The sequence below is a fragment of the Heloderma suspectum genome, chromosome 4, assembly GCF_057233095.1.
Source record: "Heloderma suspectum isolate Gila_16-S chromosome 4, 16-S_ref, whole genome shotgun sequence".
Classification (NCBI taxonomy): Eukaryota; Metazoa; Chordata; class Lepidosauria; order Squamata; family Helodermatidae; genus Heloderma; species Heloderma suspectum.
In genome coordinates, this window is record NC_139461.1 from 226,511,530 (window position 1) to 226,538,780 (window position 27,251).

At 41.5% G+C, this 27,251-nt stretch overlaps 2 protein-coding genes across 2 annotated transcripts in view; both read right to left on the bottom strand.

Annotated features, from left to right (window-relative positions):
• The window catches only part of PODN (podocan), a 34,039-nt gene extending 33,706 nt beyond the window's left edge, over positions 1–333 (bottom strand). The window contains exon 1 of the mRNA XM_084848260.1: positions 169–333. The gene's annotated coding sequence lies outside the window, so the exon portion shown is untranslated. The remainder of the gene's footprint in view (positions 1–168) is intronic.
• Positions 334–9,182: 8,849 nt separating this feature from the next.
• SCP2 (sterol carrier protein 2) overlaps positions 9,183–27,251 on the bottom strand; it is a 56,360-nt gene continuing 38,291 nt past the window's right edge. Inside the window, exons 12-16 of the mRNA XM_084852495.1 lie at positions 24,355–24,508; positions 20,831–20,924; positions 16,820–16,949; positions 13,224–13,303; positions 9,183–12,722 (exon numbers count right to left, since the gene is read on the bottom strand). Of these exons, the coding sequence (XP_084708621.1) occupies positions 12,627–12,722; positions 13,224–13,303; positions 16,820–16,949; positions 20,831–20,924; positions 24,355–24,508 (554 nt within the window). The 3' untranslated portion in view covers positions 9,183–12,626. The remainder of the gene's footprint in view (positions 12,723–13,223; positions 13,304–16,819; positions 16,950–20,830; positions 20,925–24,354; positions 24,509–27,251) is intronic.

A 27,251-nucleotide genomic window follows, 5' to 3' on the forward strand; every position in this document is an offset into this window, starting at 1 on the left:
TGTGAGATATTATTACATCCTCTATTATTTCTGTTCAGCATTAGCAGGTTATGCATATTTGTGCATGTATAATGAGTTTTCAGACCGCTGCAACAAAGATGAAAGGAGCTGTTCATTGTCCTCCAAGTAACATGCTATTACAGAGTAAAAGTGCTGAAACAAACTCACCTCTGCTTAGTTGATAGTGATGAAAGTGTCTGGATAAAAGTGTTTCTCTTGTCCCCCCCCCCAAAGGCTCTGTTTGCTCATGCCATGTCAATTACACACTCTAAGCACCGAACACTTTCCCCCTTCCCAAGTCAGATCCTTTCCAGATGTGATCAGCAGAACTAGAAAGGGAGACAGAGGGAGGGAGGGAGACAGAGGGAGGGAGGGAAATAGGCAACCCTCTCTCCCAAAGAGAATTTCCTGTCCTTTTCTATGCAGAGAGGAATTTTCCAAAGTCACCATATGGGGAAATGTAAGTGAACTGAGTGGAAGACATGGGGTGGGTGGGGAGAGAAGAGAGAAATTCATAGTTATGATATGAATTCAGTGGCTTGGACACTTCAAGTCGCTTTTATCAGCACAACCTGTGGGAAGAACAAGGACAATGAAAGAGAGTAGCAATTTATATTGGGGGAACTAACAAAGCAGAGAGAGTAATGCTTCAAAGGATGCATTTCCCTGACAGCCCTGCCACTGGGAACATCTTTGAGCGGCAAATCCTGAATCCCAACTTTGTTCCCCACCCAACACACCTCCCTCACACATGGGTTCCCAGCATGCCGGAATTTTTAAAAACAGGGAAATGTCTTGTGGTGCCTTAAAGACTAGCAAATTATTCTGGCATAAGCTTTTTGGGCACTGTCCACTTCATCAGATGCATGAAGCGTTAACTTTCACATTGGCAGATTTATATACACATATGTATGTGTTGCAGGGGATGTCAACTGTGTTGTTAGGGGGAACTGAAATGCAAAATGTTAAGGTAATTATTACTTGTCTGTACCTCCTGCATTTCAATTCCCTCTGGCCACACAATTTACATCACCCCCTCCCCACATGTGTATATAAAACTGCCAGTTTGACAACATTTCAGGTATCCAGTGAAATGGACAGTTTCCACAAAAGCTTATCCCAGAATAAATTTGTTAGCCTTTAAGGTGTCACAAGACTCTTGGCTGATTTTGCTGCAACAGGCTAACACAGCTCCCCCTCTGGAAATTAAATGTTAAAAGTGACAGATGTCATCAACTTTCTCCACCCTCTTCATTCCCTTTCCTCAGGGTTTTCAGTCCCCCCGCCCCCAAGTCTTTATTGTGAAAGACTTCAGGCAGCTTGGGATTCCCCTCAGCAACAGTTCTGCATCTGCCACTTTTATTTGGGATACCAACAATCAGTAGTGTATGCCATCTTCATGTTCTCCTTTTTCAGGAGAGAGCTAAATATCGTCTGTGTTGCATACTTCACCACTGTCACAGCAGCACTTCCAGATGAAACAAATTTGGGAAGAAATTATTTTGGTAGCATTTAACAACAAACAAACAAACAAACAACAACTTAACCCCCCACACTTGCAAGTTACAACATATTCCCCTGCTGTGACATGTATAGTACCTGAGAGAAATATGCAGACAACCTCTCTTCTTGGGTAATTGCTAGGCCTCAAAAATTCTCCAAGTCCTCCTTCCCAAATCCACTTGAACATTTGCTCAATCTAAAGTGCTATTGTTTCCTCCCCCCTCACCCCCCTCCTCCTGGAATCTTGGCTTACTTTCGCTGGAATGGATCCACCTCTGGACCATGAACTATTCTAAAAAGCCAATGAGGGAAACACATGTTTGCTTTAAACAAATTGGCTGCTTTATGTAAAATGACTCAGCTGTAAGATTTATTCTGTACTCCCCACCTTCTGCCTCTATAATCTGCACTCCATGACCCCAGGGCCACACATACAACAGTGGCATCAGGTGTGTGTGTATTTCAACGCCAGGAGAGCATTGTGATTTTGAAGGTTGCAAAGGCCTTCATCAAAACAGGAGAACATTTGGTAGACTTCACCAGAAGGGTTTTTTCCCTCACCGCCCACCCAATACTTCAGGGAAAATAGCACTAGGTGGTAACAGGGGCCCTCGTGTAGCTTCCATCTGAGATCTCAGAAAGAAATAGAAAACACACAAGCTTCCAGTAGAGAGCGATCCCCAGCTGCTACTTGTTTTCTGGCACCATGGATCACTCCAGGAATCCAGCACATGTATCTCAAGTTCCCCCACCCCTTGTAGGCATCCTTTTTTCACAATCTTCCAGAAAGTTCTGTTCAAGGCTTCTTGTCTTCCCTGCAATTTTTCCATGGTTTTAAGATACCAAGTTCCTATTGTTGCTAATGTATTTTGTATAATGAAAATGTATAATGTATAATGAAAATAAGGGGAACGCAAATAGCGTAGACGCTACGCTATTTGCGTTCTCCTTATTTTTGCCGTCTTAGTCTACATAAATGTGTACATAGACTAAGACGTGCCAAAATAAGGAACGCAAATGGCGGCGCCCATGTGGTGGCGCCCATGGGCGCCGCCATTTGCGTACGTGCGTGTTTTTTTTTTTAATCACCTGTGATAGGCTACATAAACATTTACGTAGCCTATCACGGTGTTTTTTTAAAATTTAGCCGTGATAGGCTACATAAATATTTATGTAGCCTATCACGTTGTTGTTGTTTTTTTTAAACCTGGAAATGGTGGCGGTGGCAGCTGGTCGGAAGACTGGCCGCCGCTGAACCACCGCTGGAGCCAGGAAGATCCACCCCAGGTAAGTCCCATCCCGGGGGGCGGGCTGTTCCGCCACTGTTTCGGGGGGCCGAATGCACTGGCATTCGGCTTCCCCAAGATCTGTGGCGGAACTTTCGTACATCCCTAGCTCCGACAAACCATTGTCAATGATGACAGCAGCAGAGGCAGCAGGATGGGGCTGGAGCTGAGGGGGAAGCTCCACGGCATTTCTCTCTCAGCTCCAGTCCTATCCTGCTCCAGTGTGGCCACCGAGAGCAACTGTGCCTGTCTGCCAGGCACGGCAGAGGAAGGCACAGTTGCTTGCTTGGCCATGGCACTGGAGCAGCTGCCCTCCTGCTGAAGGAGAGCAAGTTTGTCCCAAATTTGCTGACCTTTTCTGTGATGACAAGTGGCTGTAAGTAGTATGCTACCTAGCAGATATTTTTGAAAAAAGAAATACACAGAGGGAGCAATCCTATGGGGATAGGCGGCCACCTCCGATCTCGGAGGTGACTACCTATCCAATGCAGGGCAGGAGAAGCGCAGAGGGGATTGTCCCCTCCGTGCTTCAGCTACCCTGCATTTGTGGCTAGACAGCCAACTTCAGCTGTCTAGCTATGGGAAGGTGGTGTGGGGGAAGTGGCTGCCGGACAACACGTTGGATGTGATTTTCGCCTTCTCAGCCCTGGAACGCCCCCAGAAACGCCCTGTTTGTTTATTTATGTTATTATTAAATGTATTTATTAAATGTATTAATCGCCCATTTCACTGCTCTGCGCTCCTCTTCCAAGTGTGGAGTACAGGGCCATTTCGAGCTGCCTGCGAGGCAGTGCGGGGGCGGGGGGAGGTCGGTTCTCAGGGAACAGACCTTGGAGTGCGGGCTCTGAGGCCGGTTCCTGGAAACCAACGTATCCTATGGCCGTCTAGCCGCTGACTAGCAGCCATAAGATTGCTCCCTTAATCTGTCCCTTCAAGGTAAGGAGACATTTTAATAATGAGTGAGAAAGTTACTGCTTTTTGAAAGAAACTTGTGCTATGGAGAGAGCATTTTGAACATGGACATTTGGAAATGGTTCCATGTGTAAGTGATTCTGTTGCAGAAAACAATGTGTGTCACAACGATGTGTGTCACCTATAAAAACTCTAATATCTACACACTTTAAAAACTTGGAAACTTAATTTTCTAACCTGTTTAAAAATCTTCCCAATGAAGAGTTAACAATATAAAAGTGCAACACCTTTTGATTAGTTTGCAAGAACAACTGATTGACATCAGGAAAGATTGAATTTTACTACTGAATTTCAGCAAAAACCTTTGCATAACTGGTGGATGGGATTGAAAAATGGGTATCATGATTTAGTAAGTGCAGCCAACAATGCACTTCTTCCATTTGGATCTACATATCTTTGTGAGGTATCTTTTTCAGCTATGACAGCCATTAAAACCAAGAATTGAAATAAACTGGACATAGAACCAGACCTTTGAATCGTTGTATCACAAAGTGTTAAACCAAGACTTTCAAAAATAATAAAGCCTATTCAATCAAAAAGGTTTTTTTGTACTTTTAATAAATTATCTTTAAAATATTGTTGATTTCATCTTTAGCTTATCCTTTTTAATTTCTATTTTGTGTATGTTTTATAATGTACACAATATATTAGTACAGTAGTAAATCATTTATAAATAAATATACATATATTAGGGGGGGTGCTCTGCTCAAAATTTTTTTACTGGTAGGGATGCGCAATCAAAAATGTTTGGAAACCACTGAGATAGATAAATTGACGGTGGATGGTAGGGACAGGGAGCGACAGCTAAAAGGCATTTGTTGTTGTTGTTCAGTTGTTATGTCCGACTCCTCATGACCCCATGGACCATAGCAAGCCAGGCCTTCCTATCCTCCGCTCTCTCCTGGAGTGTGCTCAAGTTCATATTCATTGCATCGGTGATGCTATCTAGCCATCTCATCCTCTGCCGTCCCCTTCTCCTTTTGCCTTCAATCTTTCCCAGCATCAGGGTCTTCTCCAGGGAGTTTTCTCTTCGCATTAGGTGGCCAAAATATTTGAGCTTCAGCTTCAGTATTTGCCCTTCCAATGACCAGTCAGGGTTGATTTCCTTTAGGATTGACTGATTTGACCTCCTTGCAGTCCAGGGGACTCATAAGAGTCTTCTCCAGCACCACAGTTCGAAAGCATCAATTCTTTGGTGCTCAGCTTTCCTTATAGTCCAGCTCTCACAGCCATACGTTACTCCTGGGAAAACCATAGCTTTGATTATACGAACCTTTGTTGGCAAGGAGATATCGCTGCTTCTTACTATGCTGTCTAGGATTGCCATAGCTTTCCTCCCAAGGAGCAAGCGTCTTTTAATTTCATGGCTACAGTCACCGTCTGCAGTGATCTTGGAGTCCAAGAAAATAAAATCTGTCACTGCTTCCATTTCTTCCCCTTCTATATGCCAGGAAGTGATAAGGCCAGATGCCATGATCTTAGTTTTTTTAATGTTGAGTTTCAGACCAGCTTTTGCACTCTCCACTTTCACCCTCAACAAGAGGCTCTTTAGATCCTCTTTGCTTTCTGCCATTAGGGTGGTATTGTCAGCATAACTGAGGTTGTTGATAATTCTCCCGGCAATCTTAATTCCGACCTGTGATTCATCCAACCCAGCGTTTCTCATAATGTACTCTGCATATAAGTTAAATAAGCATAATCTTGCTGGCATGTGAAATGAGCGCAATTGTACGGGAGTTCGAACACCCTTTGGCATTGCCCTTCTTTGGAATTGGAATGTAAACTGACCTTTTCCAGTCTTGTGGCCACTGTTGAGTGTTCCAAATTTGTTGGCATATTGTTTTGTTGTTGTTCAGTCATGTCCGACTCTTCGTGACCCCATGGACCATAGCACGCCAGGCCTTCCTGTCCTGCACTCTCTCCCGGAGCCTACTCAAGTCCATATTCATTGCATCGGTGATGCTATCTAGCCATCTCATCCTCTGCCATCCCCTTCTCCTTTTGCCTTCAATCTTTCCCAGCATCAGGGTCTTCTCCAGGGAGTTTTCTCTTCGCATTAGGTGGCCAAAATATTGGAGCTTCAGCTTCAGTATCTGTCCTTCCAATGAGCAGTCAGGGTTGATTTCCTTTAGGATTGACTGATTTGACCTCCTTGCAGTCCAGGGGACTCGTAAGAGTCTTCTCCAGCACCACAGTTCGAAAGCATCAATTCTTCAGCGCTCAGCCTTCCTTATAGTCCAGCTCTCACAGCCATACGTTGCTACTGGGAAAACCATAGCTTTGATTATATGGATATTTGTCGGCAAGGTGATGTCTCTGCTTCTTACTATGCTGTCTAGGTTTGCCATAGCTTTCCTCCCAAGGAGCGTCTTTTAATTTCATGGCTACAGTCACCATCTGCAGTGATCTTGGAGCCCAAGAAAATAAAATCTGTCACTGCTTCCAATTCTTCCCCATCACTTCCCAGGAAGTGATGGGGCCAGATGCCATGATTTTAGTTTTTTTTCAAACCAGCTTTTGCACTCTCCACTTTCACCCTCAGCAACAGGCTCTTTAGATCCTCTTCACTTTCTGCCATTAGGGTGGTATCGTCCGCGTATCTGAGGTTGTTGATAATTCTCCCGGCAATCTTAATTCCGACCTGTGATTCATCCAACCCGGCGTTTCTCATGATGTACTCTGCATATAAATTAAATAAGCAGGGCAACAATATGCAGCCTTGTCGTACTCCTTTCCCAGTTTTGAACCAATCGGTTGTTCCATGTCCGGTTCTTACTGTTGCTTCTTCACCCTCGTACAGGTTTCTCAGGAGACAGGTAAGGTGGTCTGGTACTCCCATCTCTTTCAGAATATGCCACAGTTTGTTGTGATCCACACAATCAAAGGCTTTAGTGTAGTCAATGAAGCAGAAATAGACGTTTTTCTGGAATTCTCTTGCTTTCTCCATGATCCAGCAAATGTTGGCGATTTGATCTCTAGTTCCTCTGCCTCTTCGAAACCCAGCTTGTTTTTCTGGTAGTTCTCGGTTCGCATACTGCTGAAGCCTAGCTTGTAGGATTTTGAGCATAACCTTGCTGGCATGTGAAATGAGCGCAATTGTATGGTAGTTTGAACACTCTTTGGCATTGCCCTTCTTTGGAACTGGAATGTAAACTGACCTTTTCCAGTCTTGTGGCCATTGTTGAGTGTTCCAAATTTGTTGGCATATTGAGTGCAGCACTTTAACAGCATCATCTTTTAGGATCTTAAACAGCTCAGCTGGAATACTGTAATCTCTGCTAGCTTTGTTGTTAGTAATGCTTCCTAAGGCCTACTTGACTTCACTCTCTAGGATGTCCGGCTCAAGTTCAGTGAGCGCACTATCATGGCTATCAGGGACATTCAGATCTTTCCTGTATAGTTCTTCTGTGTATTCTTTCCACTTCTTCTTATCTCATCTGCTTCTGTTAGGTCCCTGCCTTCTTTGTCCTTTATCATGCCCGTCTTTGCACAAAGCGTGCCCTTGAGATCTCCGATTTTCTTGACGAGATCTCTAGTCTTTCCCATTCTATTGTTTTCCTTGATTTCTTTGCATTGTTCATTTAAGAAGGCTTTCTTGTCTCTCCTTGCTATTCTCTGGAAATCTGCATTCAGTTGGGTATATCTTCCCCTTTCTCCCTTGCTTTTCGCTTCCTTTCTTTCCTCAGCTACTTGTAAAGCTGCATCAGACAGCCACTTTGCTTCCTCGCACTTCTTTTCTTTGGGATGGATTTCGTTGCTGCCTCCTGAACAATGTTACGGACCTCCGTCCATAGTTCCTCAGGCACTCTGTCTATCAGGTCTAATCCCTGAAATCTATTCCTCACCTCCACTGTATATTCATAAGGGATATGATTTAGGTCATACCTGAATGGTTTAGTGGTTTTCCCTATGTTCTTCATATTGTTGAACTATGAGGCGGCTCAATGGCTTATTGTTACTTCTGTATAATTCAGATATGTACAATGGATACTGCTATGCCTGGCTATAAATACAAATCATAATGAACATAAATGAAGTGGGGCTAAAATAAGCTAAAAGGATACCAAGCCATCTTCCTGTTTTCCAAAATAGACCATTTTTCTTGTCGGGTTTTCAAAACAGGTAAGGGATCAGGGTGAAGGGGGATATTACACGTTTGTCCTAGGCCCAGATAAATGGTGGCTGGGCACTGGGAGAGTCAGACTGTAGACGAATAAGGAACTAATTTGCCCCTTGGCCCCCTTCCAGCTCTGTACATTTAACATTAGCCCTTTTCACCATCATCAACACTCCTTTTTCACTCAGCAATTACAAAGCATTCTTATGCTAAAGTTGCATTCTGGTATTTTCCATGATGCGCTTCCATTTTTATAAGATGGTACGTGGCATTCTTCTGATTTCCATCATGATTCAAGTGCCACCTTTTCATGTGGCTGGCGAAAAGGAATAATTGATGGGGGCTGGTGTAGAGCAATCATGGATAAGGTGGTCAGTGAAATGGCTGGTGAAGAGGTACCTTTCTGCATTGATTGTCCTGCATGTCCTGGTTGCACTACCACCGTAAACTGTCCTTCATCCATGAAGCCCTTTAAAGATAGTTAAACATTTCACAGATCAATTGCTCATGAGAGGGAGTAGGAGAGTAGGTTCAGCCATGCCTCTTCTTTCCCTACCAGGCATTTGATAGATAGGGAGTTGACCTACATTGGCTGCTTCCCTGTCCATTATTACATGTTCTAAAACAAGGCCCCAGTATTGCAGTTTGCTTTAAGTTTCTTAAAAAAAATAATTTCATTTTTTTACTGAAATACAAGTGTGTAAATAAAAAAACATTTAAAAATAAGATGTTCAAACTTTGGTACAGTATTGCACTGTGTGCATATTTTGTGCACATCCACCAATCAACTAAACTGTGTTTATACACATTTTTCCATGCATGCATTTTTCTTTACACACTTTTTCATGGTGTGCATTTTATCCAACATGTTTTTTCTATTCCACAAAATGTACTGTACATCCTGAAATGAACTGATTTCCAAATGCAAAATGTGTGCAGCACACATCTGGTTCCAGGTGGGGCAGATATGAAAATTGCAACAGAATGGATTACTCATACTTCTCTACTGGTGGCCCTCCAAATGTTGTTGGACTGCAACTCCCATCAGCCTTAGCCAGCATAGCCCATGGTGAGGCATGATGGGAGTTACAGTCCAACAACATCTAGAAGGCCACAATTTGCCCACCCTTGCCATAATGGGTTGTTAATGAGTATCCTCCATATACATGTGTACAACTATGCACACATTATAAGATGACATGCAGCAAGGGTCCTTAACCTTTGGCAATAGTGTTGTGGCAGAAATGATTCAATTACTGATGTGTGTGTGCGCGCACGCGCATATATATACACACACTCTCTTTGAAAACAGAAGATAATTTTTTTTATTGATTACACCAGAAATTCGAAATGTACATTACTATGGTGATTTCAGTAAAAGGCAAGAACGCTCTGGAAACCCAAATGCTAGGGTAAGTCTCTCTGGGTGTTCTGCAGGCCAGTGATTTCAGTGGAATTGACCTAGTATTTGGGTACTGGCACCAGCTGGGTAATGCAGCCAGAGGGGACCTTGCTGCGCAGGAGTAGCAAGGCACTAAGTGATTTTAGCAGAGTGGTCCTTTGCCTCTGGATGGTGAGGACCAGGTGGATAGTGAAGCCAATGGAACCTTGCTGTTGGGAGAGAGAGGAACAGAGTGATTTCCCCAGCCAAGGCTGAGATAATGGGGCTTTTACCCCAGTTTGTTTGCCAGCATCGATTCCTTTTAACATAACTTTATAGCAGATTGTGTTACAGATTGGTAATCAAAGCCAAATGCGTCCATCATTTTAGGGTACCACTTTTCACAAATTACAGAGGATTCATTACACATATGATCCAAGCTAAAACCTAGTGCAGCCTGTACAAATGCCACATCTGTTTGTAGGCATTATACAAATTGGTTCCAGAAAACATGGAACTTTTTTTCAGTATTTGTCTTTCACATGTGGGATTTTTATTTGTTCCTCATGAATGAGCATTAAACTTCCAAGTTGGCACTTTATCACTATTAGGAAGAAAAGCCCCTTCCTCAAATCACAGTATACTCAAGTATTAGTGATCCTCTCAATATACATGTTGAAAGAGAAAGCTGAATGTTTGATCTTTTTATACTTTGTATGATGGGGAAAAATCACTATGTCAATTCACAATAATTTATTTTTGTCAGTCTGGAAAGCGCTCACAGCTTTTGATGCAATTATTTCTTCATAGAATCTGAGAGCATCCCTCCAACTCTCATATGCTCCATCACCCTAGACCAGGGGTGGGGCTCTCCAGATGTTGTTGGACTACAACCCCCATCAGCCCTAGCTACTGGGCATGCTGGCTGCATGTGACAGAAGCTGGAATCCAACATCGTCTGGAGAGCTGAAGGTTTACCCAACACTGCCTCTAGAACTTCCAACAACCTTAGAAGACTGAGATGTGGTTAGCTAACTTCACACTAACTTTAAGACAAATTAAGGCTACAATTCTTTGCACACTTACCTGTGGGTAAAGCATACAAAACCAGTGAAATTTACATCTGAGTAAGCATGCATAGGATCTGGCTACACAATACTTTGACCTTAGTTTTCCTTTCTTTAGTGAGTCATGCTCCAAATTTTCTTCACTTAAGGTTTTTCGTCTTCTCATTACTGTTAGATGGTCCATGCTGTGCAATTTGTGCACTGCCGGTCCCTGGGACTTTTCATTAATTACTCTTACACATGATTGTCTGGGTGTCAGCTTATTTGCATTAGTCATAAAATGAAATGTTTCTTTAGGACTGATTTACACATGTATGTTCATCACTTGTTGACCCAAATGAGGACGTACATTAGAGACATTATATAAATTATTCAGCAGAGGGTATGCCACCATGGGTACATTCAACAAGGAACCTGCTACTGTAGCTAGTCCTACTTCTTATCTGATCAGTCTTCAAAGTACTTGTCAAATTGTTATGTGTACAATATATCTTGGATGTACACTAAAGAAACAGCATGTGAAAAAGCCCTGAATGGCTCACCACAGATTAATTTCCTCAGATGAAATTTGTGTATTACCTCGTATCAACGTGAGGACTTTTCAGTGGGTCCATGGCATTCTCTATCACATGAAGAAAGGTGTTTCTGTCAGAATAAGGTGCTTACATACCACATTTAAGCAGCTCTTTATGTACATGTTTCTAATTTAACATAATATATGGTTACTAGTAAGTACAGTTTATTTCTCTTCTTCTGAGACCCTTATAATAACAATAAAAACATGGAAATAGCAACAGCAGAGAAATGTTTTTGGCAAAAGAATTATTAAAAGGATAAAATGTAAAAAGGCATTTCAGTGTGGAACAACTTTTAAGAGACTCATTTGACTTCTGCCCATTGGCTGATGTTTTGAGCGGAACAGGACAAATTCATTTGTTTCACTGGCCCATATTCCAGTTTCAGTTTTGAGGACACTCCATGATTTGTAGTGAGGTCTGCTTAATCTACAGAACACTTAATCTACAGTTATTTTCATTTTAGTACGCAAAGCAATAGTCTTTGTAATATATGTTGGGTGCGCATACCAGTGCCATCTGATATTACTAAACAATGCAACTTCTATGAACCCTAATTTATAATCAATTTTGACCAAAAAACCAGACAGAAGCTGAGGAATCAATTTAAATTTATTATGAAACTTTCAAATAAGAATCTGCTATTTCTAAACAGAATGAATTAAAAATTGGCATATTAGATGGGAATTTATTAAAGAATCACCAGTTTCTAGAACTATGTACTGTATATCATAATTAAACCAGGTGTTTAAAAAGTGTTAGTTGTTGCCTTCGTAAACGTACATTCTGAGGGAGCACACTACAATTAATACTATGTTATTCATTTTCATGAATGCATTCATGAATGCAAACAATTTGATTCCCAATACGATAAAAGATGCCTCATATGTTAATTCATTAGGAAGCCAATTCTATTAAATAAAGACTAGGATCCAAACAAAAATAACAAGTTCTGCTCTCCTATGGCAGCTTTGGAGTTGTGTTTCTCTAACATCCCTCTCTCCACCACCCTACCAAACCACCTTTGAAATTAATCCTACGCATGTTTAGACACAAAAGAGTCCTACAGCTCCCAGCATGCCCTAGCCAGCTAGCTGGGGCATGCTTGGAGTTGTAGGACTTTTTTTCTATCTAAACATGCATAGGATAGCGCCCTCTTTCAAAAGCAGTTTGTGATATGGCAGGCATGTATGAATCTGCTATTCAAAGAAAAAAAATCTCAATAGGTATGCCCAAGTCCTTGAGGATGCCTAAAATAGCTCTCTGGATGTCAAGTCAATGTAAAAGAGCATTTTCTTGAGCCACTATGAAAGATATGCTAAGATAAAAGTGAAATTGTGGAAGAATTTTTGCTAAACAAGTAATATTATCTTTCCCCATTGCCCTTTCTATTTTAAAAATTTCACAAGATTTCTTGTTCTAAGAATTTTTAGAATCAATTTCAGATGGACTAAAATCAGGGGTTGTTATACATCATGCAGGTTTTGACATTTTAAAACATTTTTAGGGCTATCCCAACTGCTAATATTTTGTCAACTCTGTAAAAGTTTAGACCAATTTATGGAAGGCAATGCTGAAATGGCTGTTAAACAGAGACTTCAGGAAAGCTAGAGTCACAGACATATTCAGAAAACCTGTTCCATGCCACTTCCAACACCTAGTTCCAGCCTAGTTTTTAAGAAACTCATTTTTCAAGTTTTGATTGCATCCTGATGTCAAGTTAGTTCAAAGTTTAGCTTTGCCTGGTTGAAGCTGTAGGCTCTGTAGCTTCATAGCCATGCCCATGTTCCCAGAAATCTTCAATTTGCCTTGAAAGAAAGCCTAAAAGAAATTAAAAAAAAAAAGGAATTGAACTACACTCTTCTGGCTAATACGTCTCATAATTACAGAGTGAACTGTCTTCACTTTAGAGCATTTCTTCCAGGATCAAAACCAAAATCCTTACATATCTGAAAAATCATGCAGCATTATCCCACAGAAACGAGAACTCTGTTTATTTAGCATGAACGATAACTCACTTATAACTCACGCCAAATAAGTAAAGGTGTTCCAAAAAGGAAACAGTTCCTTCCGTACTTAAATGATTGCCAGATACTTTGCCAAATGCCCTGAAAGTGTATTAGTGAAAATAGCTTGTATTTTCCATCTTTAGCATTTTGGAAAGAACACGTACTCAATTTTATCTAGAATTAAGTAAGTTATCATTTAGTCTAAACAACCTGAGGGGGAAAGGAATGAAGGTTGTTTTCGTTGTTTTCTGATATAAAATAAGACTGTAGAATTAAACTAAAAGGATGGTACTATTTTTGTGTGTGTACTTACTGTCTGTGGATTCATCTGGCCAGTCATCAGAGCCAGCAAATCAGCGTCAGACATTGTAACTGTACAGTCAGCTTTCTTATCTGAAAGTGGTGGACAGAAAGAAATTAAGATATGTTCCTAAAGCTAGAATGCCTAACAAAGAAGAGTATAGCAATAATTGTTTAAGCATGCACTTTGTATTTGGAGACATTCTGCTTTCCATTTGTGTGTGACTGGGAAAAAAAGTCAGGCATCAGAGCTCAAATAAAATTGTAGACACGCAGAGTTGAAATTATAGGGGGTAGATAGCCTCCATTACAGAGGAGTTGGCAACTAATCAAGAAAAGCTTTTAAACAGTCACTGCTATATAACCTGGGCTCAGAACCATCCTGTTTGTACTCCAGTTTATTTGTGGACACAGCAAATATAATTGGCAGCTCTCATCTGCTGCTTCATACCAAATCCAAATGCCCAACAACTGCAAGGTAGATTCTAGATAATTGTACACAGCCCATTTGCAATCTCATTCTTTGTTTAAAAAAAACAAACAAAATAAAACACCACCCACCTGTTGGTTACTTATTTTATCTTTGCCACAACTCTGTTCTAGGCAGTCCCTTTCAGAACTAGCACACGGCATGGCATGTCGATAGGCAGAGAAGCCAAGAATGCTGGGAGGAGGAGGTGGAGGCAGCAGAGGGGGCGGGCCTTCTCATCTAGCAGCTTCCCCACAATTACTTACGTTAGCTTGGAAGGAGTATTCATTTTTCAAACAATTGCACTCATTCATTCTCTCTCACTCACAGATTGAAGAAGATCCATAATCAACTAGCTAAAGAGTTGACTTCGGAGTATCAGTTTAAAAAACTCTCTGTTTTCACTTTGGCCGCTTTAAGGAGATTTTACTTTCTACAGAGAAGCCTTTCAAGAAGGTTAGCATCAAGCATGGGTTACCCATCCCTTGGTATTCTCAAATGCTCTGAGTGCTGGTTCACAGCTACAGAAGCCAAATTGTGATATTCAGCTTAAGTGCTGCCAAGACAGACATGGTATCCATTTCATCTGAGGTAATAACTAGAATAAGCTTCAAGCATTTCGTTTCTAGATTCCCAGCACAACCCCTCTGCATGTTTACTTAGAAGCAAGTTCCGCTGATTTCAATGGGACTTATTTCCTAGTAAGTGAGCATTGGATTGCAGCCTTAGTGGTATTTAAATAACATTTAAAAGCTGGCTCTGTGTGTATTACTCTTTAAAAAGGGCACTGCATAAATACTCAAGACTGAAGCCAATCGTTTGAATAGATGCTATCTTGCCAATATCAATATGTACCAACTCATCTGACCCATCTACAATGATGATTGATTGATTGATTGATTGATTGCATTTATACCCCACCTTTTTTCCTCTTGCAAGGAACTCAAGGCGGCTTACATTATCCTCCTCCTCTCCATTTTATCCTCACAACAACAACCCTGTGAGGTGGTTTGGGCTGAGAGTGTGTGACTGGCCCAAAGTCACCCAGTGAGCTTCCATGGATGAGTGGGGACTAGAACCCGGATCTCCCAGCTCCTAGTCCAACACTGATTCACCAGTTCTCCTCCTCTGATAGATAGAGCCCAATCCAAAGTCCAATGAAAAAACCATAGTAGGTATTCCTTCACTACAGCGGTACAGAGGCTCTTTTAAATTAATATTTGTTACAATTAAAATACAGAACCTGAAGTCCTTCCCCAAATTAGATCTTGTGCTGCAATGATGTAATATTTTCCCAGTACACAAATCACAATATTTTGTGGCTGGAAAAATGCAATTTTCTCGTTTCTCATCTTCTCAACAAGTATACTTACTGGGCTGGTTTGCAAGTAACACGAAACCATTTTTAGTGCTATGTGCACAAGCTGGAATGAGCCTACATGCTCCCCCGCCCCACCTCCAGCATGGCCCAGAGAAGGATTTTGCTAGCGTTTCCTTTCAGTTTCATAGCATCCTGGGTTTTTGTTATGTAGGAACAAAGAATAATGTGTTAAATCAAACTCTGGTCAGTTTCTAGCTTTGCTCAGGCTTGTACCAGCTCATGCACATAATGCTAAACTACCATGTTTTGGATTGGAGAGACAGTCATGAGCATGTAATATATAATGGCACCCTATGGTATCAGTGATGAATAGAACTGGCCTTCCACTCGCAACGTCCATGCCGTTTTGTGAAGTTTAAGAGTTTGGGCTGACTTTTAACAGTTATCATCATCAGGCTGGGCATTCCTCAGCTGTACCAGCTTAATACACGAAAAGTCCTCCAGCTCTTTAAAGAACAACAGCAATGAACACAAGACAAACTCCTCCCTCTACATTTTATTCATTTATTTAAAGCATTTCTATCCTGCCTTTCAATTTTATGAACGTCCTGCAAATTCAAGATCAAATAGTTAAAACAATACACAAAGGCAGTACTAAAAGCAGCAGAAAAAGCAAAAGAAGTCAGCAGACAGCATCCTCAGAACTAAACATTTTTAAAAGCCTGGGCAAATAAAGGCCTTTTCCCAGCTCCTAAAAGGTAATTAAAACTGATAAAGGCAAGCCTCCACAGCGAGAGCATTGCATAAATCAGGGTGGTGAACCTCTGGCTCACAGGGCCTCCCCTCTTCACTCTGCCTTCCCATGCAGCAGTGGCAGGTTATTTCAAGACTTATTGCTGCAGGAGTGTGTGTGTGAGGGGGTGATTTTCAGAAGGGTTACAGTATGTGGAGGGGACAGGGTTAACCCATCCCGCCTCAGCTGTGCCCCCCCCCCCCCGGAATTTGGCTCAAATAGGAGACTTTTTCAAGCCTAATTTCTGTGGGGGTTGTATGTGTGTCAGTGAAAATGTGTGTGCATGTGTGCACACACATGCAAATGCACAAGAGAATGTATAGATGTGTACCTATGGATATCTATGAATGGTGTGTATATGGTGGCCCTGCCTATTTTTGCTTTGGCTCCACCCACTTTTTTCTTTGGCCCTGCCCACTGCTGGCATGAGGTCTCTGGGAGGTTAGCCAAAAGGGAACGCACACTTCAGCCTGAAAAAGATTCCTCACTCCTGCCAAAAAGGGGGGGGGGGCACCACAACCAAGAAAGTCATTTCCCTGGTCACCAGCTACTTAATCTCTACTTGTAGGGGCTCCTGAAGAACCTCAGATTATGATCTTAGGTTAAACAATGCCTCACCAGTTTGTGGACCTTTTCCTTTCAATTTGCTTTATTTAGTTCTTTGAAGGCTAGGTGAGCTCCCTTGCTTCAGAGTTAGATCATGCGTCTTTCCTAACTTGTTTGTAGCAGTCGGGCAAGTCTGAATGCTGAAAGTGTTCCTAGGCTTTGGGACACACAAGAGGGTTTAGAACTGGAATGGGAGGTTACAAGAAAGTACTTCACAGGGAACACGCAGTTTGTGATCCTCTTTTTATGCTTACTGAAACACTGCATCATAATTTGTTAACTTACGTTATCAATCAAATATTGTACTCTGTAATTAAGTCCATTCCTATTTTGCAACAACATCTATAGCACTTAAAAACTGCATAGTTTCATCCCAACAAGATAAGAATATCTAACGGTGGAAAAACTAAGAACACCAACCTGAGTTAATATCCACGCAGCCTTTACCATTTTTCACATCAACTACCCAAGTTGCTTCTTTACCTCCAGGGCCATCTTTTACTTTGAAGGCAAAAATACCACCAATTTTCTTGACGTAATGTTCTCCTTCCTGTAATCATTATGTAACAGTTACATGTCACAGCTAAAATGACAGGATTTCAACTTATTTATGCACCAAATATTTTCAAACTGTACTAAGCGCTTGCATACCTGCAGACATTAGTCACCGCTTGCATGCACCCAATGGGACTCTTGACTACTACCTCTTTTTTGAACTACAGCCCCTGCCACCTTCATGATGAGCCACAAAACTTTCCCGAGAAGCCCCCTTTCAAGAGATGCAGTGGTGAGCCATTAAAGACTGTTTCAAACTCTCGGTTGGGCATGCAGACTTACTAAGGGAGTGAGCCCCATGGAGCTGAATGGAACTTACTTCTGAGTAAACGTGTTTAGGATTCCACTGTTAACCATTTGGTTATCTGTATTATGGCCACTGTGCTTATCCATGAAGAACTACAACACAGGTAGCTAATTTTCCCTACTCCAGATTTCACTCTGAATCAGACTGAATCAGTTGCAGGCAGACAGGCAAAGCGGCTGGATAAGCCTAACTTAAAAACCTTCTCCATGAAGGGTTTTCAACATGTGGAGGCTTTTCCCACATTCAGTTTACTGTGATACAGCTCAAAGACAGCTGCACCATGCAGTTTATATGCTTAGGTAGGCCTGCCCCAAGATATGAACATCAAACGAGGGGAAGTTACTAAGCAAAAATTGTATCTGATGTTTACCAAGTGCCAGGTTTGAAAGACTGAATATAGTTTCACAATCTAAAAGGAGGGGAAAAATCCATATTTGAAAATTACAGGCTTTCCCGGTATTTGTGAGCAATAAGCCTAGGAAAACCCACATACACTTTTCCCTTCACTGCTCATATCAGATTGCAGGCATGCCCCAGATAAATTAGAAAATGAACCCAGGAGCCACTAACCCATGCCAACAACTTGAAGCCACTGTTTGAAACATTTTGTTTTCAATTCAAATTGGCACTTTAACATATTGAATTGTTCTTATAAAACCAGTGGAAATTACGCATAGGAGAAAAGCATTTTGTCTGTGGAGAACTCACAAAGTCTCTTATTCATTACTTTGTGTGCCACGGAACAAAGAATTGTGGGCATGAACAACAAAACTGCATAGACATAGCAATGATCGGTTCTACCACCAAGTTTATATTGCTGCTGATCAGGAACATATTTAGAATCCTGATGAGGGATGAAGAATTCTAACTTAGATTCCATGATAAAAAAAACCCCAACTGCTGCTCACAACAGCTTAAAGATAAAAGTGAGAAGCCAATATTTGCAAGGTCTTTATACCTAAAAATGCCCAACATGATGTTTCATAGGTTTTCAGCTCTGGGGAGAAAGTGTGATGGTGCTAGTTTTCACAGTGATAAGCATGCACAGAATGGCTTTTCTTCAACCTAGGTTGTCTGCTGGAGCAGTGGTCTCCAAACTTTTTTGATCGCACACCCCTATCATTGAAAAAATTTGAGCACCCCCCAAATATCTATTTATTTATAAATTATATACATGTACTACTGTACTAATATATTATGCACATTATAAAACATACACAAACAATAAAAATTAAACAGGATGAGATAAAGATGAAATAAAATAAATAATATATTTTGAAAATATTGTTTATTTATTAACAATACAAACCCCCTTTTTGCTCTCAGTTAAAAAAATATTAATAATATTTTTAGTGAGAGCAATGTGATTGAAGATGCTTCATTATTTTTGAAAATCTTGGTTTAACATGTTGTGATAGCGATTCGAAGGACTGGTTCTAAGTTCAGTTTATTTCGATACTTGGTTTTAATGGCTGTCACAGCTGAAAAAGACACACCACAAAGATACGTAGATCCAAATGGAAGAAGTGCATTGTTCACTTACTAAATCATGATACTCATTTTTCAATCCCATCCACCGGTTATGCAAAGGTTTTTGTTGAAATTCAGCTAGTAAATTTCCATCTTCCCTGATGTCAATCAGTTGTTCTTGCAAACTACTTGGAAGGTGTTGCATTTTTATATCTTTAACAGACGGGCTCAAAACCCACTGAAACTCTTCATTTGGAAGATTTTTAAACAGGTTAGAAAATTCCACTTCCAAGTTTTTAAAGTGTGCAGATATAAGAGTGTTTATAGGTGACCCATTTACATAGTTTTTGGCAACAAAATCACATACCGATGGAAGCACTTCCAAACATCGGTTTCCAAAATGCTCTCTCCATAGAATGAGTTTCTTTCGAAAAGCAGTTACTTCCTCACTCATTGTTAAAACATCCCCTTTACCTTGAAGGGACAGATTAAGTGTGCTGATTTTTTCAAAAATACCTGCTAGGTAGCATACTACTGACAGCCACTTGTCATCACAGAAAAGGTCAGCAAATTTGGAACACTTGTCTTTTTGTAAAAGAAAAATGCGTAACTCATCTTTAAGTTCAACAACTCTTTTAAGCACTTTGCCACGAGATAACTAGCGAACCTCTGTGTGGGACAAAAGGTTTTCATGGTCACTCCCCATCTCATTACAAAGTATTGTGAAGATTCTAATATGTAAAGGTCTTGCTTTTATAAAGTTAGCCACATTTATGATACCCTGTAGCACTTTGTGCACTTCTGCCTCCAACTTCTTTGCTGCAATAGCTTGCCTATGAATGATGCAATGAATGAATTTCACGGGTGGTGCTATCTCTGTAACCTTACACCAGAATCCTTTTTTTATTCCAGTCAAAGCAGCCGCTCTATCGGTGGTTACACTTGCACATTTTTTCCATAAAACATTGTTTTTATTAAAGAAGTAATTTACTGTTGAGAATATGTCTTCTCCAGTACAGGATGGAAGCTGAGAGGAAAGTGCCTGCTTCCTTCTCAGCTTCATTCTGCGAACGGAGAGTGGGAAGGGTTAATCTCATTCCCACTTTCCTTCAGCAGGAAGGCCCCGAGCAGTTGCTCTCAGTAGGACAGGAGCTGAGAGAGAACTTCCCTCTTGGCTCCTGTCTCAGCCTGCCGCCGCCGCTGCCCACCTCATAGGAGCAAGGGGAGGCTGCTCAATGATCAGGCAGCTCATGCACCCCTGTGGATCGCGCACCCCACTTTGGAGACCACTGCCAAAGGTAGAGAACACTGCCAACCCTGAAGCAGTTAGTCTCCAACTCTCATCCATGATGCAGCCTGCCTACCATCTGGCCTGTAGAAGGATGGGGATGCTGGACCCAGCCATCTTTTCATGAGCCTTGTAGCCATCTAGAATACTTATCACTGCACCCATCATGCGGATGTCAGTTTGATAAATGCATGTAAGGGACTACTTGTAGATGCTTTCTGGAGACGGTTGAATGAGGTTACTTCCAGGGACAGGTTCAATAATTGTATGTGGAAGAAAGTTTCTATCATATAGTTTCCACATCTAAGAGGAAAAATCCTAGGAAATGTTACATTAAAGCCCTTTAATGGGCTAAGTTTGATTCCCCCTGCCCCAACCCCCATCACCAGAACCCATACTTCCAAGAGTAACTACTGGCACTCCATCATGTAAAGAGATACCTCAATGGGGTGTCTGTTGTTCTAGTAGCCAAAGTATTTTTTAATATTGCAAGCTCAGTTTGCACTTCAGAGGCCAATTATAGTAATTATTTAGACAAATGCAAAAATAAACAACCACAAAATCGTCTTGGGGTAGAATTGTGCCCTGGATTTGACCCCTTTTTTGTGGGGGAAAGGGAGAGGGATCATTGGAAGAATGTATGCGATTTTCCAATTAAAGGAATTTTAACTTTAATTGTTAAAGTTAAAAGTGGCAGACAAGCTAGTTTCAAGGAAAGAAGTTTTTTGCATGCTTATCACTATTCCGGTGCTCTAACATGAAATATTATTTTGTAAGTTATTCCATAAACACGTTTTATGATGTTACATACCTCCTGAAGTTTCTTTTCAATTTCTTTGAAAACGAGATCTGCCTTAAACCCATCCATAGCTGCCCTAGTGGGAATAGCTTGGATATGATGATTCCTGAAATGGGAGAAGGTCACACAACATCAGCTAGGTAAGCTTAGCTTAATAAACAAGTCTTGAACACAGCCTACCTCTTGTGCATTTTGTATGTGCACAGGGATGTGTGTCTTTCAATTATTTCAAACTGAAGAAGCACAGAAGTCTCTGAGATAAGGTGCTTAGACAAGTAAAACGGCCAAGAAATATAACCAGTGTAGTCACAGCTCAACTTAGAATTTTCTGGATATTGTTCACGTGCAAACAAGTAAGACCCATATTGGGATTCTGCCAAGGATTTTGACACAATTCTGTACCTCTTCTATTTTCTCCCATGGCAGAGACAGAAAGATAAAAGAGACTGAGCCCCAGTGCTGCTTATGATCCAGCCAGCAGGATGGGAATCTTTCTGTTCTAGTGGTTGTTTTTTCACAGGAGAGACAGAGGTGGGAGAGGTATTCTACATATTTTTCTCATCTAGGGAAGACTATATTGCTTTCTGTAGAAATAAACCGAACCAATGGGGGGACATATAATTTACTTTATACAGTATGAATCAACCAAATCCTACATTTTACACTGGTTAGACTAATGACTAGAGTTAATCAGTCTCAGCATAACTTTTTTAACAGCTATCATTAGCTATCAACAACAATAATTACTGCACGTAAAATGAAAACTATGATGCAAAGCTACCTTTCACCTAATTACCTAATATCCACTCCCAGCACTTCAGTTGTGTAACTAATCTGAACAATTAGGCAAGATTTTAACACTACAATTCTGCAGCACAGCTGCTGGGGGAAAACCAACAGTAGTACAAGCAAAATCTAACCAGTTTCAGCTGTGAGGAAAACCCAGACAGAGATTTGAGCTATTATACTTTCCTAGGACTATTAAACATCAGAAAAGTACTCCTGACATTAATGACTTCAAGACAACCAGATTTCAGCAGCCATCATAATAAAGTAGAGGGACCTTTCGAGTGTTTGTGCCATACCTCTTAAGTAATTATGCTGGTATACTGTCACGTTATACCATATTGACATTTCAAGCCCCTCCTTAGATCTATTCCCACTCACCCAGTCTTCCCTTAATTCTTCAGCTTCTGCTCTCTAACAGCACAACTTTAGGGCATCAAAGCATTGTTTTATATCATAGGTCATTTCTGATTTGGGAGCCTGCTATGCACTCCTTAGCTGCCCAAGCTGTATTACAACAAGCCTTTCAACATTTGCCCCACAAAAGTAGATACAATTTGTGAATCAACAAGAAGGTTGATAGCATAGAGTTCTAGCACTGAAACATTACTAGGCTGAAGAGGTCAAATTCCTCTGCTTTAGACTGCAGAAAACCTCTGGAGTGTTGCAGCTTTTAAAAGAACAGCTTTGTTGGAACTGCTGGGAAAGCTACTAAGCAATCAATAACCCACCACTCTCAAAGCAATGTAAAATGATTTGTTATAAACAAAGCAGAGAGTTAATGTGGTGTAGTGGTTAGAATGCACTGGGGAGGCCCGGGTTCAAGTCCCCACTCAGCCATGAAGCTCACCGGGCTACTTTGGGCCAATGACTTACTCTCAGCCTAATGTACCTCACAGGCCTGTTGTGAGGATAAAGTGGAAAGGAGAATAATTTATATCCCACCTTGGGCTCCTTGGAGGAAAAGACAGGATATAAATGTAACAAATAAATAATAAATTAATTAAATACCCAATGAAAAGCAACTGAAACTGCAGAACAAATCCCTGCAAATCCAATATTGTGAGTACTGTTCAATAGCTTGAAAGTGAGAGATATGCAGATGCAAACAGAGATATGGCAGACAGCACATACTCATGCATGTGCCAGCATATACAACTGTGAGAGAAGATGCAAATGTGAGACCTTAGGTGGGGCACCATAGCCAGTTTAAGATTGGCAATTACTCCCACACACAAAAGTTTCCCAACCGTGAAACAGGAAAACCCAAGTATCTATACTTTTATATTTTTCATTAGTTTGATGGCTCTGAAGAGTTTCTTACTCACAGGCATTAATCGTCTCTGAAGGTGTTGACCTTATTATGTTGAAGTTTCTTCCTACACAGAGGGAGCAATCCTATGTGGATCAACAGTCGTGTCCGACCCTGGGGGGCAACCACCTATCCAGTGCAGGGCGGGAGGAGTGGTAAGGAGCAGATCTCCTCCTCGCCCCCCCGCCCTGCTTTCGCGGCTAGACAGCCAATTTCAGCTGTCTAGCCGCAGGACCTCGGAGCATGGGAAGCAGCAACCGGACGACACATGGGATATGTCGTACCAGCATTTCCGACCTCCTTGCCCTGGCCTGCCCCCAGGAACACCCCGTTTTCACTGCTCTACGCTGCTCTTCTAGCGCGGAGCCAGTCCGTGCTGCCTACGAGGTGGTGCGGAAGGGGTTTGGGAATGGTTCTCTGGGAACCGACCTATCCTATGGTCATCTAGCTGCTGACAAGCGGCCATGAGATTGCACCCTAAAACTACTTATTCACTGGAAAGACGTTCTCAAGCTCCCTTTTTAATCTCCTGCAAATAAAATCTGAATACAGAATTCAGTAATTCGAACTGCTACTGAAAAGCATGCCACAAACACCTGCCATGTGCCTCATTATTAGCAAGAAAATACACTAAAAACATTTATGAAACTCTTTTTCGCAAACAAGTTGGAACATTAACAAATGCTGGAAAATGCTAGGAACTAGGATTGCTTGATAAGGATGTTTCTAAACAAGAAAAGGACACCGGAAAGTAAGAAATTACTGCTTAGGTACATTTTCCACAATCCAGATTTCACTGCTCTTGGATCACAACTGTAAGGATATTATTTGGTTTTTCTCAGCAGCCGAGTAAATAAAACCCACAGGCTGTAAACTGCGACTAATCTGAACATGAATTTCTTTGTTATCTGTGCAGAATTATTCTCACGTACTGGCATACAACTTAAATGCTTCATCTCTTTTAGGTAACTTCCACTGCCTATTTTGAGTTTTCTAGATCACATTGAAAGTGCCAATTCTGCACATTCCCTTAACTGTTTACTGTGTGTGTTTGTTTTAACATAGAACACAATCAAGACAGAGCCTTCTACCTCCATGACCAAAACCACAATGAAAGTTTCCAGTAGCTAAGAAACCAAAGTAGTTATTCTTTGAAAAAACTGCTGAGCAACAGTTTTGCATTCACAACCAAAACTCTCCCTGCTATAACGAAACAAAAGGATTCCCAACTGCCTGCTTTAATTTGGCAGGAATTAAGGCTGGAAAGATCACGCTACAGGACATGGCCTGTCAACCTATTTTGTCATGTATGGCATTTATCTTGATACAATACTATATACAAAGCAGAGAGGAGACGATTGCAACCCATATAGCGACATGGACAAATAACAGTTTTCATTTGCTTTTGTTTTGCGCAAAAAGAGAATTCAGCACTCACCTTGCAACTTCAGGAAAGCCCATTGTGTAGAGAGATACTACTACAGCACCACCAAGGCCCATGTTATGCTGCAAAGCGACCTTTGCATCAGGAACCTGTCTCTTTCCGGCTTCTCCTCTTAGTTGCCAGCAGAGTTCAGCACACTGAGCCAGACCTAATGCATCAAGCACAGAGAATGTGGATCAAGCTGCATTTCAAGAGCTTCATGCCATGTGTTATGCCCAGCCCTGAAGAGGGAAGAGAAAGGAAGTGGGAAGAGAGAGGAAGTGGGACTACCTGAATCCAAGTCCTAACATAAATCCGTTTGGTTAAAAGATACAACTACTGCTAACATAAGTTAAAGAAGACTTCACTGTATATTGAGTGACTGAAAAACACATTTCCCCACATTTCTCAAGAGGTTGGATTGATTCTTCCATTTTCACATTTTACAAATTCAAGGCAAATGCACTGGCCAATCTTATGCAGAAGTAAGCCCCGTTGTGTTCAGGCTTACTCGGTAATTGCAGCCTCAGTGAGAGAAAAAGCTCTATCCGCAACCAGTTTCTAATAGCTCCAAAATTTTGAAATCATACTGATGCTCAGTTTTGCCACAGATGTCCCAACACATCATCACAAAATAAAATATAATAAAAGTACAGTAAAACAAAACAGACTCAGGTTTAAGCCTTTGTAAATTCAAAAGCGTTTTTCAAAGGTATGTCTTAAATCACAGCAGGCCTGGGGTTCAGGAAAGCCACTTTATGCAGCATGTTTTATAACACTGAGGCCACTGTTCTGAATATAGCTTAGCTAATGAATCATTTTCAAAGAATTTCTCAAGACCTTGTTGCAGAACTGATTACATACATTCCTGTAGACTGATTTCTTTTAGACAAATTACTATCTGCTGCTACCTCTAAGCAATAGATTTGACACTCAACTACAACCTGTGTTCACACTTCAGCTATTTAGGGGACAAGCCTGGCAATCGGTTGTGCTTGGTCCAGGTTTTGAAGGCAAGGCATCCTCAGTGGGGGGCCCTTCCTCAGTACTGTTCCCTTCCCTCCTTGGGGCCAGCTGCTCTGCCTTGCCATGGCTGGCTGGGGAATGCTGGGAGTCGTAGGATTTTTTTTCTATCTAAACATATATAGGATTGCACCGTAAACCTTGGAAGTGCGATACCAGGATGTGCACTCCGTTTGTAGTCCTCCTGCATACCACAGGCAGGGTTAGAAGGGGTCTTTTGCTTGTTTCACTGTGCAAGCTCAGTCTCCATTCAAAATCATTAAAGGTGTCAAGGCTAGGCCAGAGGTCACTACGGAGCCTTTTAAGCCCATCTCAGACCATGAAAGGCAGCCACTGATCTTAAGCTCAAATAGGGCAGTGAAGGAGCTGACTCCCAGAAACTGAGCAATGGGTCCAGACTGTTATTAACCGACCAGAGACAGGGTACCTTTTCAAACTGCTTAATTACAACAAACAAAAAAGGCTGTCCCTTCTCTATGACATTATCAAGCTCTATTCCTGGTATAGTTGTGAACCATTTCTACCACACAGATGGAGGGAGGGTCTTCTCTATCATGAAGTCCAGAAATCAAGCCACATTCATAAAGCAGAGCGCTACTGTGGACTCCCCACTGTCCTCTCATGAGCACCTTCTAGCTCCCAGTATATTGCCAACAGACCAGGAGTGCTTCCAGGCAGAGGGCACCTAGTGCTACCAATTATAAAGCATTATACTGCTATTCTGCCTCTCTCTTTAATATAATTGCTGTTTTGAGGTAAGAAGATGGAAGTGGTGGGAAAACAGGAGGTGTACAGGCAGGCAGCCAGGTACATGTGCAAACCAGTCTTATACTGCTCTAAGAGTCACACTTTGTGGTTGGGTTGAGCATGCACTTGGCTGCCTATGCTCTAACTACAGAGCCTAATGCCTACAGCAGCTAAGGATGATGCTCTAGGCACCATGCTCTGTGGTTAGGTCACATGTATGTATGGCTGGCTGGCCATCAACTGTTCCCTTTCTCACAGTGTCGCTGCAAATGTGCGGGGATGTCAGGGGCCATACAGAGTGAGGTTGGGGGCCACATACAGTCCGCTCACCTCTGCTCTACAGAAGTCACCATCTATATGCAGTAATAAAACACTGTTCCTAGCTATAAATGAGAGACTGGATGGTTGCAGTGTAGAATATTTCATCACTCTGACCAAACAACACTTGCATCTCCTGGAATCAAGGCTGAAGTCCTCCAGCACATTCATGTAATACAAATATAATCAACCCCATGTTTGCACAGAACTCCAGAGCTAAGTTCAACTTTCTGCAATGAAGAAGAATCCCTGACAACCCAACACTTTAACCCTCAACATCCAGATTACAGGACAGCCCAGCAAGAATGCACAGAGCAAGTTGTTCCCTGCCAGAGATCAAATATGAAGAGCAATTCTAGGCAGTTCATGATTCAAATGGGCGATTCAGTATTTTTAAAGAACTGCCTTCAGTGAAATTTTAGCGGATGAATTCCTGCAACTTCTTGGATGTGGAACTAGATATGGAACTAGAGAGGCACATTATCTACCAAGCACCATAGCTGAATGAAAGTAAAAGAACAAACCACCCTAGCACAAGTGCTGGAAGAATCAATTCCTAAATCAAGTTTGTGGCACATGATCTCCATGTGATCACCTGCATTTAGAAAAATCGTGTTTTTACACAAGTTTGTTACTGGGTTGCATCCAGCCTTGGTCATACTTGACTAGCTCCAGGGGTGTAGCGAGACAATTTTCATTGAGTGGGCAGAGACAAAAATGGGGTGGGGGCAAAAGGGTTGGGGCAGCCATCTCTGTAAAAGAGCTTTCTGGGGAAATACGTTTTCCTAGGTAATGACAAAAATAAACCCCCATTTTAAGCATTT